The sequence below is a fragment of the Oratosquilla oratoria genome, chromosome 7 (genome assembly GCF_046742065.1).
Source record: "Oratosquilla oratoria isolate Oo_2021 chromosome 7, ASM4674206v1, whole genome shotgun sequence".
Taxonomy (NCBI): domain Eukaryota; kingdom Metazoa; phylum Arthropoda; class Malacostraca; order Stomatopoda; family Squillidae; genus Oratosquilla; species Oratosquilla oratoria.
In genome coordinates this window covers 71,714,887-71,731,380 of record NC_134783.1, presented here as the reverse complement: position 1 = coordinate 71,731,380, position 16,494 = coordinate 71,714,887, and the positions used below count along the sequence as shown (strand labels likewise).

The following is a 16,494-nucleotide window of genomic DNA, read 5'->3' as shown; positions in this document are numbered from 1 at the left end:
GGCCTCAAGAGATTCTCCTTGTGTTTTCTAATCACTCATGAATGAACAAGGAAGGAAGGTCAACTGCACAAATGTGTCATAAGAAATATGTATCTTGGGATGGATGCAAAGAGAAGACATGAAGAGGTGACTATGCCTATAGCATTGTATGAAAAAGAGACTTGACATGTAAGGGAGGTAGCAAGGAGAAATTTAAACATGTTCGAGATGAAGTGTGTGAGAAATATGGTGAGGTTTATGAGAATGGATAGAGTGAGAAATGAGGTGAGGCAGAGAGCAAGGGTGAAAAGTTAGCTGGCAGATAAGGTTGATAAGAACAGGAATGGTTTGGGCATACAGAAAGAACAAGTACAGACTTGAAAAAAAAAAGTGTGTGGAAGGCAGAGATGGATGAAGTGAACCTGTGAGGGAAGATTAAGAATGAGGTGGATGGATGGGGTGAAGGGAGCTTTGGGTAGAGAGGAACTGTCTGTTGAGCAGGGAAGGGAAGAGACAAGAGATAGGTGTGAGTGGAGAATAGTTGTGAATGGATGATAAATTGATGTGGCCTGAAGAAATTTCTCCTAGTCTTCTCTAATTTACTTATCAGTGGATGAGGGAGTAAGGATTGCCATGTAATGAAGCAATGGGGCAAATCTGCTTCAGCTATTGGGCCATACTATGGAGGCACTGTGTCTTGCTATTATTTCTGACCAGAGCAGGGTGTGGGGCAAGGATGATCTCTTATCCAAAGGAGCTAAGATAAATGGGAAAACAAATGGATGAAGGGTGGGTGCATCTTGGTTGGCTACCTCCCTTATAAGTGAGGAAGAGGCCTTTTGTTATACAGATAAATTCTAATCATGATTCAACTGATAATGCATTAGAACTTTTATAGTTTTCAATAGTATCTGTCCTATTAATCATGGAAGTTATATATTTCTGACAACAATTATTGGTGGGACCAGCAATGGATTGTAAGTGGTGGTTGTGCAAAACAGTCATTAAAAAAAATCTCCCTGTTGCCTATCTTCAAAACCTTTATCCCCTTCTGAGGGTGACACTCAAGTCTCTGGACTGGGCCTAAGTTCTCTATAAACTTTCAATCTATTTCCTCCACCTTTTTACATGCAGAGATACAACAACTGACAACTGCTCCCTTCCTGCTACGGTAAGCTAGTGTCATAGAAATGCTCAACACTATAACAATACAGACAACTCTCCCTAGAGAACTCTATAACCTCACTGCCAGATATTGTGAGATTATGGGCTTCTAGTCAGTGAAACCCAAAGGATCCATCATTATTAAGCATTCACAAAAGCAGTGGGCGAGATGCAGGGATGATCTGTCATCCAGGAGGAGCCAAGAAAAGAGGGCGGGAGGTGTGATGAATGAAGGTGGAGTGGGTGGGGATGAACTGGGTGGGAGTGAAATTATGCCTTTTAACTATGGCTGTATGAAAAATTTTACTATGGTGGACAAAACTGCTAAATCTGAAAATATTTTGATAAAATAATTATCAATATATAATATTTCAATTATGAAATATTTCCACACACAAAAAGTATGCACATGGCAAATCTATTTAAGAATATCATCTGATCAACAAGAATGTCAATGTGTGCCTGAAGCAACAATATGATGTCACTGTGTGTGCAGTATAAGAAATGCAATTCAATTCAACTGGAAACATATCAATTTAATATAAAGGTATGAAAGCAACTGCCTGAATTTCAATTCAGGCCACCTTTAACTTTGAATTACCAAGCAAATTAAGTTAACAGCAACTATTCTATTCAGTTTTTACACTTGTCAGAAGAATGAAAGAAACAGAGATACTCTTTTGGGCAACTGTACGAGGATTTTGTAGACTCTCCTACCTTGATGTATTCAGAGAAGAAAAGTTAGTGAAAATGTTTCAACCAGTGAACACTTGAACTCAAAGCACAAAAATCAGAGTATAATATTTCAAAAGATTATTTATGACACTAGAAGCTATTAAGTACATATTCATTTCAATTGACCACTATTTCTGACAGTCAAATTCTGTATGATCTACAATGAATCAATTAAACTTTTCTGAACATTCCCGTTCTTACTTTTCAAAGTGAATCAACAATACAAACCAACAAAACAAACTTTAGACACATGTGAACCAGGCTGGCCAGCACACTACCATGCCCTTTTGTTCACATATTTCAAATCTCTGCTCTGAGATGATATAATTGCCACTGCAAATAAAAGTGATAAGAGAAAAGAAAAGTGTGTGTGTGTGTGTGTGTGTGATTAATCATGGTCTTGGATCACTTACTGGACTCAAGATCAACAGCTATTTCCCACCAAAAGAGAGCTCAGAGCTTATATATGACCAATCTAAGGGTAATGCTGTGACCTTACACATACACACACACACCCAACTCTCCACTCATAAGAGTTGAAGTAACAATTTGCAGTGCAGCATTACTGAAATTATTTCAGCCCCTGGGCAGGATTTGAACCCACACCTCCATAGTGTCAGCCGGGAACTCTACCACTGCACCATCATGTGTGTGTGTGTGTGTGTGTGTATGAGAGTATGCATGTGAGCATGTGCACACGTGTGTGTGTGTGTGTGTGTGTGTGTGTGTGTGTGTGTGTGTGTGTGTGTGTGTGTGCGTGGATATATGAAATGTTACCCATGGTCTCTTGCAGACCTGTGGCCTTCAGGAAACCAATAACAGCCTCCAGGTGGGACCATAAATAATGTTGGGAAGATTGTGTGTGTGCATATACATATATAATATATATATATATATATATATATTATATATATCATATATACATATATACATATATATATCAGATATACATATATATATACATATGTGTGTATATATATATATATATATATAATAAATATATATATATATATATATATATATAATGTGATCATTTAGTTTAACATCACAAACTTCCCCTATCAGGAGGCTAGGATAGTGCCCCTTACAGAGGACTTTGTAGCATGGTATTTAATGAACCATGTCCTTGATCCAGTTTGCTGGCAGCAAGGTTCGATCTGCCATCACCTTGACCTCCACCACAAGTAGCAACACTATATATATACACACACACAATTAATGAAAAATCATATGTATCATTCACATACCAACCCATCTCAAAACTTGATCAATGGGAACACTCTTTGTAAGCCTATAAAAGCTTTATGTGTAGGCATTACTGAATATCTGGATAAAGGTACAAACATATAAATCACAATTCAAAATAAGACAAACCTTGTGATATAATAAAAAAAACAAAAAACAAAAAAAAAAAACACCCTAACATGACTTATTTTCATGTCTTTGTTGAGCACTGAAGTCAAAGCTACATCACTGAATATCATTTTCACTGAAATTGAGACAGTAGGAACCACTATTAAGTCTTTATGCTGTCAAACCACTGAATCTATTGTTTCTTCAAGTTCTTCGGTTGATAGCAGTAAAAAAATCTGGAAAAAAAAGAGAATTAGTATCTAGGTGTGAAGAATTTTCTTTTTTAACTTCTCCCATTCTCCTTTCACTTCTCCAGTTTCTACCTCTATTCATCCTACTTTTAGCCCATCCATCCCTTGTTCTGTTGCAATCTCATCCTTCTTCAGTTTTCTAACATTAATAAGCTTTTTCTCTTTTTCCTCTTCACAACTCTTCACTTCCTTCTTCACTCTTCACTATGACGCAAAACAACCACATATCATGTATAAGAAAACTATACAATGGAGCCTCTTGAGGAATGATACTTTCTCCACTACTGACCTCTAAATGAGTGATCTACGAACTCCTAAACCAGAACTGAACACAAATGTTCTTTCATATGCAGATATATTTATCTATATGCCAAGTGGAACATAAGAGAGGAAGAGAGAAGGAGGTGTCTGAGATGAGGTGTCTGAGAAGTATGATGGGGGTTACTAGGCTAGATAGAGTGAGAAATGAGGAGGTGAGGAGGAGAACAGGGGTGGAAAAGGAGCTGGGAGATAGGGTTGATGAAAGAATATTAGGATGGTTTGGACACATGGAAAGAATGAGTGAAGAGGTATGGAAGGCAGATGTGGAGGCAGATGTGGAAGGCAGATGTGGAGGGAGTGAACATGAGGGGACGTCCTAGGATGAGGTGGATGGATGGGGTGAAGAGGGGACGGTAGTATGTGTGAGCAAAATTTGACGCAGCCCAAAGGGATTTCTCCCCATCCTCTCTATTTATGCAATGGGGGGACGGAGAGGGGGGGTCGCCGATTTAATGAAGCGGCCTTGCTGTGGATGTGCTGTGTCTTGCGACACTGCTTCTGACCCAGGGCAGTGGACAAGGTGCAGGGATGACCCGTCATCCAGGAGGTGCTCAGATAAGAGGGAGGGTGGAGGGGTGTGGAGTGTATTCAGGGATGGAATGGGTGGAAGTGATTTTGTGCCTTTCCCTTTTTGGCTACCTCCCTTGTAAGGGGGAAGAAGCCTTGGTATATGTATGTATGTATATGCAAAGAGTTTTTTCCCTCTTACAAGGGGGGTGGTCAAGTCAAAGGTTACCTTCCACCCATTCCACTATCCTCTACCACCCTTTCCTCCCTTTCATCTTAGCTCTTCCTAGATAACAGGTCATCCCTTTATCCCACCAACTGCCATAGGTCAGAAGCAATGTAGCAAGACACAGTACATCCACAGCAAGGCCACATCACTTAATCATATGCAGATGACTTGACAATAACCCAACTCAGAAATCAACAGTAACACTGTTCACCCCATAAAAAAAAAATATATATATATATATATATATATATATATATATGTATATATGTATATATGTATATATATATATATATATACATGTATATATGTATATACATATACACACATTTTATATATATATATATATATATATATTATATATATAGATATATATAGACATATAGACACATTTTATATATATATATATATATATATATATATATATAGTGAAGTGAATCACTAAATCCTTCCATTGGAAAACAAAAAGAAAATCTAATAACTTATGGGCAATTCATAAAAACCACATTAGAATGCAACTGTATAACATGGTTCCCAGCAATCAGGACACCTGCACTCAGAAACAAAATCCTTCCATTAGAATATCATATAAAACTGGCAGGAACACCCTTAACAACGCACATCCTTCACACTATATCTTAAGTTCTGCCAAGAGAATGCTATAAAAAAAAAAAAAAAAAAAAAAAAAAACTACACACCACCATATTACTCAAACATCTACCATAACCTACCACCTAAACCACATAAAACATCCACAGAGAAACAAAGTCACATCTAGATAATTATCTGGATATGACTTCAGTAAAGACTGCCAAATTCAATACTACAAAACCAACCCCAAGATATAAATCCTCAAGATAGCCCCAAAGAGAAAACCCTCCCACACCAGACAAGAATCACATTGGCATACAGGCTTTACTGTTATAAGATGTGGTCATACATACATATACCAAAGGCTTTTTTCCCCTTACAAAGGAGGTAGCCAAAAAGCAAAGGCATAAAAACCACTCCCACTCATTCCATCCCCACATACTCTACTCCCATCCACCCCCTTCCCTCCCTCTTATCTTGGCTCCTCCTGGATGACAGGTCATTCCTGTCTCTCACCCACTGCCCTGGGTCAGAAGCAGTGTCGCAAGATACAGCACATCCACAGCAAGGCCACTTCTTTAAATCAGTGACTACCCCTCTCCATCCCCTCATGCAGAAATGGAGAAGATGGGGAGAAATCCCTTCAGGCTGTGTCAATTTATTTTTCACACATACTCCCTCACATTATCCATACACAACCATTCTCCATTCACCCCTATCTTCTGTCCTCTCCCATCCTTCCTCAACAGACATTCCCTTCTTTCCCAATGCCCCTTTTACCCCATCCATCCATCTCATCCTTGGTCATCCCCTCATGTTCACTCCTTCCACACCTCTTTTAATAATCTTTCTTCACTCATTCTTTCCATGCATGCAAATGATCCCAATACTCTTTCATCAACCTTATCTCCCAACTCCCTTTCCACCCCTATTCTCCTCCTCACATCCTCATTTCTCACTTTATCCAGCCTAGTAATACCTATCATACCTGCCACAAAAATTGTGCAACAAAAATTGCTGAATACTTAAGGTATTCTTACATATTAATGCATATACAAAAATTCAAGACAATAGTTTTTCATTACAAAACCCACTTAATTTGTTGCACACTGAACACCTGGCAATGTGTCTGAATCATCACTGTCATCATTGCCACTGTCCTCACTTGATGAATCACCACCATCCCCGCTGTCTCCTTCTGGTGCTGGTTGCTGAAATGGTATTAGGGAGATTATGTCAACTACAAATAGACATTATCTTTCAGTCCACCATGGAATATAGCAAACACACACAATCAACACATGTGGAAACTTGCCCGTCTTCTTGATCGGTCAGCATGTCGTATCTGATTCCACAGCACCATAAGCACATGAGTATCCAGTCCAGAGAACTCAGCCTGTCGTTCTGTGTGCCTTGTCTTCAAATTTACTCGAATTGTCTGTTGAAACAATATATACTTTTTAGTCAAATCAATTCTCCTCACTGAGAACAAAACTACATCATAAAGTGTGATATTATGGACCTAAGACTCAATTAATCAATCCATTACCCTGGTTCTCTTTCAGAGATCAAAGGTGCCCTGGAAAATGGCCACAGGCCACCAGTTCAGCCAACCACTCAGTAATAAGATTTTGTGTTGTTGTCTGGAAAGAGTGAATGTAGAGCAGTGTAGTATAAGGTGCTTTGTGTCCTGTGTGGATGCATCTGGGGCAATAAGGCTGATTCTATGTTGGTACTATTTTAATGTGAAGTGAGGACCTAAACATGGGTATGCCAATGTAATTTTTGTTTGTCTTAGAGATGCTATCTCTGCTGGATTGATTTCTGAAGAATGGTGAAGTATAGAATTTGGCATTCTGTTGTGAATTGCTTGTTTCATGATCTGAATGTGAATGTTGTTTTGTATGGATGTAATGTGGGTTAATGAACATAGCTTTTTGTCAATGTTTGAACAGAATATTGCTGGAGTTGGTTTTATGTCATATTTGGTGGGCTAAGTGATGTGATGTGGTGTAAGGTGTGAACAGATTTGAAAACTCTTACATATGTCTGTAACATCATTTCTATGTGCTGCTAACTAGAAAGGATTTTAGCTTCTTAATGTAGACATTATATCAGTGTTGCTTTAGTGCAGCTGGTTATTATTCTTAATGCCTTGTTTCAAATTGTATTGTTTGTAGGATGTCAGTATTTTCTTATTTATTGGATACCATGCTGAGGATGCATATTTACACACAGTTCTTATAAGGTGTTTATATAAAGTGACAAGTATTTCTTTCTGCTCCCCAAATTCTTTGCCAGCTATACCTCTATGTATGTTTAGTTTCTTATTTGCCTTCATTAAAAGGTCTTAAATGTGAGGGATGATCACTGTATTAAATGTGAGGGATGATGACTATATCAAATGTGAGGCAAAGTATTTTCTGTTTTTTGACCTGTGGGAGAGATTGATCATTTAATCTATCTGTTGGATGATTCTTATATTCATGGAAAGGAAGGCACCAGCATCAAAGGCTCGAGAAAATTGAGACATTCTGTTTTGTGTCAACCAGAGATCTAGCTCACTGAGGTAAACTTGTTTTTCCAGCTGTTACTTTATGGTATTGAATTTTCATTGTTAGGTCATTTGCATATACAAGAGCTTTGATGTTGTGCTCTAGGTCTGGGAGAGAGGAAATCATTACCAATAGGTTATACAGCACTGATTACAATATTGCTCTATGGGGAACTAATTGTTCAGTTTTTTTATTATTATCAGAGGGTTATTCTGAGATACTCTGCCTTCCCAGACTACTAGGAAGTTTGTCAACCACTTATTGTTATCATTATGCATTTTAGTTTCCATGATCTTTGACAGGACATGTCTATGAATTGTGTCAAATTCCTTATTCATATCTATTGCCAGCATTATATACTGTTCTATCTGGTGGCACTTTCTGTTGAAGCCTTCCAGCACTTCTTGGGTGAGTTTTATCAACAGTATATTGTGGAGTGGCTTTCTTTTAATCTATATTGATTTAATGAGGTAGAAGCATGTTTTGATTCTTTTTAAGATCAATCTTTCCATCAGTTTTGATATGGTAAATGGGGGAGAGACGGGTCTATAGGATGTTGGGTTCTATAACAGTTTGTTTAGTTTCAGGATGGGGATTATGTGTGCATTCAAATTGTTGGGATGCCAATGTGCAACCAGGAGTGGTTGAAGACAGTCAGAGCTTTATTGCAACATAAACCAGATGTTTCAAGGTGGTAGGTTGGTATCTCGTCCACAGCTTTTGAATGCGAGTATTGTTTTTTGATGACATTTTCTGTCTTTGCTGGAGAAGGGTGAGGTAGCCTCTGTGTTGTCCATCTTTATTTTTATCTAACAGTTAATTCCACACTACTAAGCCAGAGCATTAACACATCAAGCATACCTTATGTAGATCTTTAAGCGGTGGATCAGTTTTACAAGTTGGTATCCAGATCTTAATATCATCATCCAGTCCACTAGTGGCAAGTACAGGAATATGGGGATGGGGTTCTAATACATTTACCTGAAATAAAAATACTGCTTTAAATTCAACTGCATGTTTGGAAGACAAGGATAAAGAAGAGGGTTCAGGTACTATCTTCACATATCAAGAGGCCTTTCTCCCTTACATGGGGGCTGGCCATGCCAAAGCACACACCCTCAAACAAATTAAACCTTTTCAACCATCCCTCCCACCTTAGTACTTCAGGGATGAAGGGTTGTCCTGTCCCAAGCCACAGTGCCTTGATCAAAAGTAACATAGTACACCTCTTCCTCAACAGGACTCAACAGCTAGAACTGGTTTACCCTTAGTGCTTCACTATATGTTAAGCCCCTTCCCCAGCCACTCGTAAATAAATCATGATGCATATAAGGTTAGAACATCCTTTCATGCTACAGCATATCTTCATCCATTATCAATCTCCTTGTGATCACTCCCATCTTTTGTACTCACAACCTTACTCAAAGGATGCATCAGATGCACTCAAAACCCTCTCCATCCCATCTATCCCTCTCCATTCTTGGCCATTCTCTCAAGTTTATTCCATCCACTTTACTTTCTACGCTCTTTTTGCTAGTTTTTCCCATTTCCTTCTTTCTACATGACCAAACCACCTCACCTCAGTACTCTGATCCACCCTATCCAACAGCTTTCATGCCACTACTTGCCTCACCTTCACTTTGATACCGTCCACTCTCATAAAAGCTCATATTTCTCAATCATCTCGTCTCAAAAACAGTCTTTCCCTTTCTACTTCCCTTATATTTCATATATTTACTCCATATAGCACTACAGGTACAGGGTCCAATGATGGGTACCTTCATGTGGTGGTTCTCCAAGATAGATAGGGCAACTGCCCATTTTCAAAACCTGTCAACCCCCTAACCTCCATCACATGATGCAGCCCTGAGGGCTGACACTCAATCTATGGACTGGATCTATAATCTCTTAACAAATTCAGCTTCATTTCTTACACTTTTTAATGCATGGAGAGCCGACAGCCATAACTACTTTCCTCTCTCTACAACTTTCAGTTGGTAATATAGAAAATGTCCCACACTGATACAACAAAGATGACTGTCCAAAGTTTCTTCCCAAAGAGATTTGTGGGAGTTCCTAAGGACCACTGCCAATTACCATGGGGCTGTGGGTTTTCCACTAAGTAAAATTCAAGATTTCAAGATTGAAGGGACAGAGAGGGGGGTTGCTGATTAAATGAGGCAGCCATGCTGTGGATGTGCTGCGTCTTGTTGCTTTGCTTCTGACCCAGGGTGGTGGGTGAAATGCAAGGATAACCCATCATCCAAGAAGAACCAAGAAAAGAGGAATGGAGGGGTGGTGAATGGGAGAGAAGTATGTGGGGATAAAATGGGTGGTAGTGGGTTTGACTTTGGGTACCTCTCTTGTAAGGTTGAGAAAAGCCCTTGGTTTATGCTTGTATGTATGTATGGAATTCATGATCATCACCTTTCCATCAACACAACTTCAACACCCTGTGTTCTTGCTCCCCCAGCATACACACTTCCCTATCATTCCATTTAATGTTTCATCTCTCATTCAAGCAATCAGATCACCCAACACCAAGATATACACATTTCTTCCAAAACTTTCCACACACTTATTCAAATAATTCCAAATCTCTTCTCTACATAACTTTTCTTACTACTTGGGCCACACATAAACACCTATACTTCCCCAACTAGTCTCATTTTTACCCAATGTGTAATCAGTGATAATTATTACTGAGGAGTTCCATTCAACCACACTCTCACATGTCTCACCACTTACCAAAAGAAATAACACTGTACCAACTCACCTGCCACATTCCCACTAAAACTTATAATTTCCTCTCTGTTTGGTTTCCTTCAATGCTAACACATCCATCATTCTTCTCTCAAACATATCACCTATCTCCTTTTTTTGCTCTCACTTGTTCCATGATCACATATTCAAAGACCCAACTAATAGGGTTCTATTTGAAGTATTCTTCATAGACCCTCCTTTGCCTTTACTATTAGTAGGAGAAACTTACAGAGGGGAACTCCTATTCCCCTCAGTCCATCCCATTTAGTCATCTTCTGTAACAAGCAGAGGCAGTCAAGAGAAGGGTTCAGATGCTGCTCCTAAAAAGAAGATTGTATGGCCTTCATGGGACACATATACCAAGTCTAAGGTACAAAGGAACACTTCAGGCAACTGAAGTAGTTATGTTTAATCAAAACAACTGAAACAATACTACATCACCAACTCAAGAAAACATGCATGATAAAACAGATATAGGATCTAGAAATAGAAGCAAATAATGGAACTAACTTCCACATTACATTAACCTCTTGAATACAATGATGCCTGTGTATGCATCATGAGATGCAAGTGGGGTATATGAGGATGCCGATGTTGACTTTCTGATTATATTTATTTTGTAGTTGTTACTGACCTCCGTATTCTGTGAACAGGCTTGCGGCCTGGCAAAACATTGTAAGGCCAATGGATGGGCATTTGTCGACAACTGGGACTGCTTTTACGGTAAAAATCATCTATTTACAAGGGACGGGGTGCACTTGTCGCCCAGAGGATTTCGGCTCCTTGCTGAATCCCTTGAGCGAGAAGTAGGCATCCTACAGGGTTTTTTCGAGTAGATTACGTGGGAGTAGGGGGGGAAGTATCGGAATATAGTTTAGGCAATAGAAACGACTTATAGAGGGATTGTGAAAAGAATCACCAAAGCAGGTGGAGGAAAGATAAACTTAAAGTTTACTATACAAATAGCAGGAGCATAATTAACAAGATTGATTTGCTGCGAGGTAAACGATGTGTAGAGAATTTTGATATTATAGCTATTACTGAATCCTGGATCAACATGGCTGAAATCGAAATAGAAGGATATAAGTTTTTTCACAAGGATAGGGTTGGCAGGAGTGGGGGAAGTGTAGCACTGTTCGTTAAAAATACAATAAACTGTATTATCAACAATTCGATTAAGGAAGAGGACTGTACGGAATCTATTTGGGTAGAGATTATAGGCAAAAATAAGAAAATTATTATTGGTGTCTTGTATAGACCTCCTAACCTCAGCTTTGAGCAGAATGATCCCCTGATTCATGAAATTCACAGAGCATCCCAGTACAAAAATGTTGTGATCATGGGAGATTTTAATTATAGAAACATTGACTGGGGAATTTTCATGAAAGTAGCAGTTGCCGACAAGACTGACAAATTAAACACCATATGAGGACGGAGCCTTTATTCAAATGACGTTTCGCTTATTACAGCTTTTTCAAGTACCAAAAAGTACTTGAAAAAGCTGTAATAAGCGAAATGTCATACAAATAAAAGCTCTGTCCTCATATGGTGTTTGACAGGGAAACTTTAATAGATCTGGAAAAGAAGAAATTCCTAGATGTGGTGCAGGATAATTTCCTAAAACAAGTGATTACCTATCCTACAAGGGGAGAAAATACTCTGGACTTACTTTTAACTAATAGTGAGCACCTAATGAGCAACGTAAAAGTGGGAGATAGTCTAGGCTCTAGCAATCATCAAGAAATAAGATTTAATATTCTTTGGGAGGAATTAAAAAGTATGAATAACGTCCAAGTACCAAACTTCAGGAGAGCAAACTTTGACAATATAAAAACCTATTTGAAATTGAATATAAAATATTATATGGACTTTACGGATGCTTTGGACATTATCGACAGGGTCAGGTCTCAGTACTTGACCAGGGGTCAGGTCATGACCAGGGGTTGGGTCACAGAGGGTAATATGCATACCTTGGGTCAGGTCACTTGGGGGCGGGGGCTCAACAGACAGGTCAGCAATTTGGATGAAATGTATAGCAATCTAACTGATCTAATTATAATTATTAATGCACAAAATACATTTATCCCCCAGAAGTCAATACAGAAAAATAGTAATACTCCCAAGTGGATGACGGACAGATTGAAACATGAAATCGGAATGAAAAGAAGACTTTATGTAAAACTAAAAAACGGGGAACCACACCTTAGATCAAGATATAATGAAATGGCAAAGCTGGTTAAAAGGAATACACATATAGCGAAAAGTAATTATGAAATTAAGGTTGGCAGTCAATCAAGATCCAACCCAAAGGGTTTCTTTTATCTCTATAGAACAAAAAATAAAGAAAGAATACCAATTAAAAATGATGAAAATGTCATGATAGAATCGGAGGAAAAAATAAGTGAGGAGTTTAACAATTATTCTCTATTGGTGTTTACTAATGAGAGGTTAGATAAAGTACCTGACTGCGATCTGATTTTCAGAGGGGATGAAGAAAGTAGTCTATCTAATATCAGCATTAGTAAAGAAGTAGTCAAGCATATTGAAAGACTTAAAAGCTACAAAATCCCCGGGATCAAACGAGTTTTTTCCAAAAATGCTTAAGGAGTGTAAATTTGAAATCTGCAACCAGTTAACTGAAATATTTAATAAATCGGTAAACACTGGTTTTGTGTCTACTGTTTGGAGGCAGGCAAATGTTGTTCCTATTTATAAGGGAGATTGTCTATCTGCAACTACAGGCCAATTAGTTTGACATCAGTTACAGGAAAAATGCTTGAATCGGTAATAGTAAATAGACTCAGAGAACACATCGAAAGACATAATTTAATTCATGATTCACAGTATGGTTTCTCCAAGGGTAAATCATGTGTGACTAATCTTCTATCCTTTTACACTAGAGTATATAAGGTGTCAGACAACAATGATAATTATGATGTTATTTACCTTGACTTTAGCAAAGTGTTCAACAATGTGCCACACCAGAGACTAATAAGTAAAATCAAAGCCCATGGCATAGGAGGAAAAGTGTTAGAATGGATTAGAGCTTGGATTAGTAACAGAAAACAGCAGGTCACCATAAATGGAGTAAAATCTAGGTGGGGCAATGTTACTAGTGGGGTCCCCCAGGGCTCGGTTTTGGGTCCCTTGTTGTTCATTATGTACATAACGATTTAGACGATGGGATAAATAGTGATGTTAGTAAGTTTGCGGATGACACTAAAATAGGATGCCTAATTAGGTCAGGAGACTACACAGAGATTCTGCAGGATGATCTTAATAAATTGTTCACATGGTTGGTGAAATGGCAAATGAACTTCAATATCTCTAAGTGTAGCATGTTAAATGTAGGGCTACACAACCCTGAAAATAGATACAACTTAGATAACACGCTTTTAGAGAAAACTGAATGCGATTGACACTTGGGAGTTCTAGTGAGTCCGGACCTTAAAACCAGGAAACAGTGCATTAGCACCAGGAATAAAGCTAACAGAGCATTAGGTTTCATTACTAGGATGGTAACAAATTGAAGTGCAGAAGTAATTATTAAACTCTATCTAGCGATAGACCCATCCTTGACTATGCGGTACAGTTTTGGTCTCCGTCCTACAGAATGGATATCAATTCACCAGAATCAGTACAGAGAAGAATGACCAAAATGATACATAACTCAGAAATTTGCCTTGAGAAGAGAGGCTTAGGCACCTTAACTTACACTCTTTGGAAAGATGCAGAGTGTGGGGTGATCTAATAGAGGTGTTTAAGTGGATCAAAGGCTTTAACAAGGGTGAAGCAAACAAGGTCATCATATCAAAACAACAGGGCAGGACTCGCAGTAATGGTTATAGACTGGACAAATTTAGATTTAAGAAGGAAATAGGCTAGAATTGGTTTACTAATAGGGTGGCCGACGAATGGAATAAACTTAGTAACCATGTAGTAAGTGCTGAAACTATCAGTTGTTTTAAGAAATGATTAGACAACTTTATGGATGGGGATGACAGGTGGTTATGGATACAGAGCTGCCTAGTGTAGGCCTTATGGTCTCTTGCAGTCTCCTTCATTCTTATGTTCTTATGTGTTTATGTTATGTTTTCTGTGATGATTCATTCAGGGTGAAAGAGAATGAGTACAACAGCAGTAATTTTATATTTTGTAATGTGCATATTGTGATGCATCACCGTATACCAGGCAACCTGATGTGCATACGAAAATTTGACTTGTATTGAAGAGGTTAAATTTGCTAAGGAGATTAAGTATTTGTAAGCCTTGAAACTGCTGCAGATTGCTGTAAAACAAGGAAAGAAACACAAACTGCAAATTGGAGAAATTACATACAAACTGGTGAGATTACATACATAATCTTAGATGAATCAAATGTGCATAATAGAATTGCAGACATAACTAGTTTGATTCTGTACATTTAATATGGCACACATTCATTAAAAACAAAGTTCAAGCCATAAATGACAACAAATAGTAATTAACAGGTCTTGGAAGCTAGCAAGTAAAGAAAAGTTTAAGGATATTTGAATCAGAAAAGATGCTATTGCAGAGAGATAGCAAGAAAGGCTGTAAAAGAAACCAAGGTTATCTCCCTTATAATGAGGAAGAAACCTATTAATATATAGACAGATAATTGATCAATAATACCATATATAAAACAATGACCTACTGGGTAAAAGATGTGACACAAATGTAGAAGATTAGAGTAAGATGACCTGCACCTAAGGAATGTGATATCATTGAATCTTTGAAAGTACATGCACCCCATAGGAAAGAATGACCTTATATAGATAGAAATTCAGTTGGCAAGAGATACAGAACCAATGAATGAATCATCTTGACAGGGTAGATTCAATTTTGGGGAGACAATTTCTTGAAATTTATATGCAAAACTAGAATCTACAAATACAAAACTGATCTCTTGCTTCAGAATGGGAGGCCATCACAAGGTCATGGAAACAAAATGAAAAAGGACTAGTACATGCCAAAATATCAAGAAACATTTTCAGTACAGTACTGATATTATGACTCACTGGATAGTCTAAATGAAGACATTCCAATTGAAAACCGAATACAAATTCAAAGCTAAATTTGATCCATTAAAAAAAAAAATCAGGAGACAAAGAGAGACAGAGACAGGCACAGAAACAGAGATAGAGAGTATGAGAGAGAGAGAAAGCATGAGCACAGCTCCTTTCCTGTACATTATAATTATGTATATATAATCTGATAATTTACAAAAGATCAATTTGATCTATTATTCATATCTATTATTCATTCTTGTATGATGTCCCTGAGCTAATTTTACTTTCAAAACATCTAAAGAAATAAATAAATAAAAAATAAAAATAAATAAATAAATAAAATAACAATAATAAAAATATGCTCCAGTTTAAATACCTTTTCTAATGGCCAATGGCTGACAAGGCGAGAAAGTAAAAATAACACTAACCACTCCATTGTCGTCACCAGGCATGCAATGTATTATAGCTTCTGTTTCACGATCCCAAATGAAAAGGTTGCCACAGTCAGAACCAGATATGATAAAACGACTGCTAGGTCCAAAGAAGTTTACTCCCTTCACTGTTAAAAATAAAGAAAGGTTACATGATTAGTATTTTGGTTTTCATTAAAAGAATCAAGAACATAAATTGAACAATGAGAGGAAAAATGCTATTCCTTGATAACAATAAGGAGCTACCATGGATAAACCATACACAATCAATTAATCTGTTTTCCCTTGTCTCTTTTCCAAAGGACCTGCAGCCTCCAGGAAACTGGCAACAGCTCCCAGGTGGGATGATAAGTCACTTAAGGAAGAGATATCGAGTTGTTTTCTGGGGAACATTATGGTGGGGCATTGTAGTACGAAGTGCTCTGCGTCATCTGTGTAGTGGTTGTATTTGAGACAGTTTGAATCCGAGGACAGGCATATTCTGTGTTGGTATTGTTTAAAAGAAAAGGAAAAGGAGCAAGTGTAACAGGGAAAGCTGAGACAAGTGTGGGAGGTGGTGAGGCGGGATTGGAAGAGAAATGCGAGTGT

General features: G+C 38.0%; 1 protein-coding gene across 1 annotated transcript in view; it reads right to left on the bottom strand.

Moving 5' to 3' along the window:
* Positions 1 to 2,879: 2,879 nt before the first annotated feature.
* Positions 2,880 to 16,494, bottom strand: part of LOC143027206 (DDB1- and CUL4-associated factor 8-like) — a gene marked incomplete at its 5' end in the record, with an annotated part of 48,575 nt that continues 34,960 nt past the window's right edge. Inside the window, 5 exon segments of the mRNA XM_076188384.1 lie at positions 2,880 to 3,467; positions 6,245 to 6,338; positions 6,443 to 6,565; positions 8,544 to 8,663; positions 15,904 to 16,034. Coding sequence (XP_076044499.1) covers positions 3,436 to 3,467; positions 6,245 to 6,338; positions 6,443 to 6,565; positions 8,544 to 8,663; positions 15,904 to 16,034 — 500 coding nt within the window.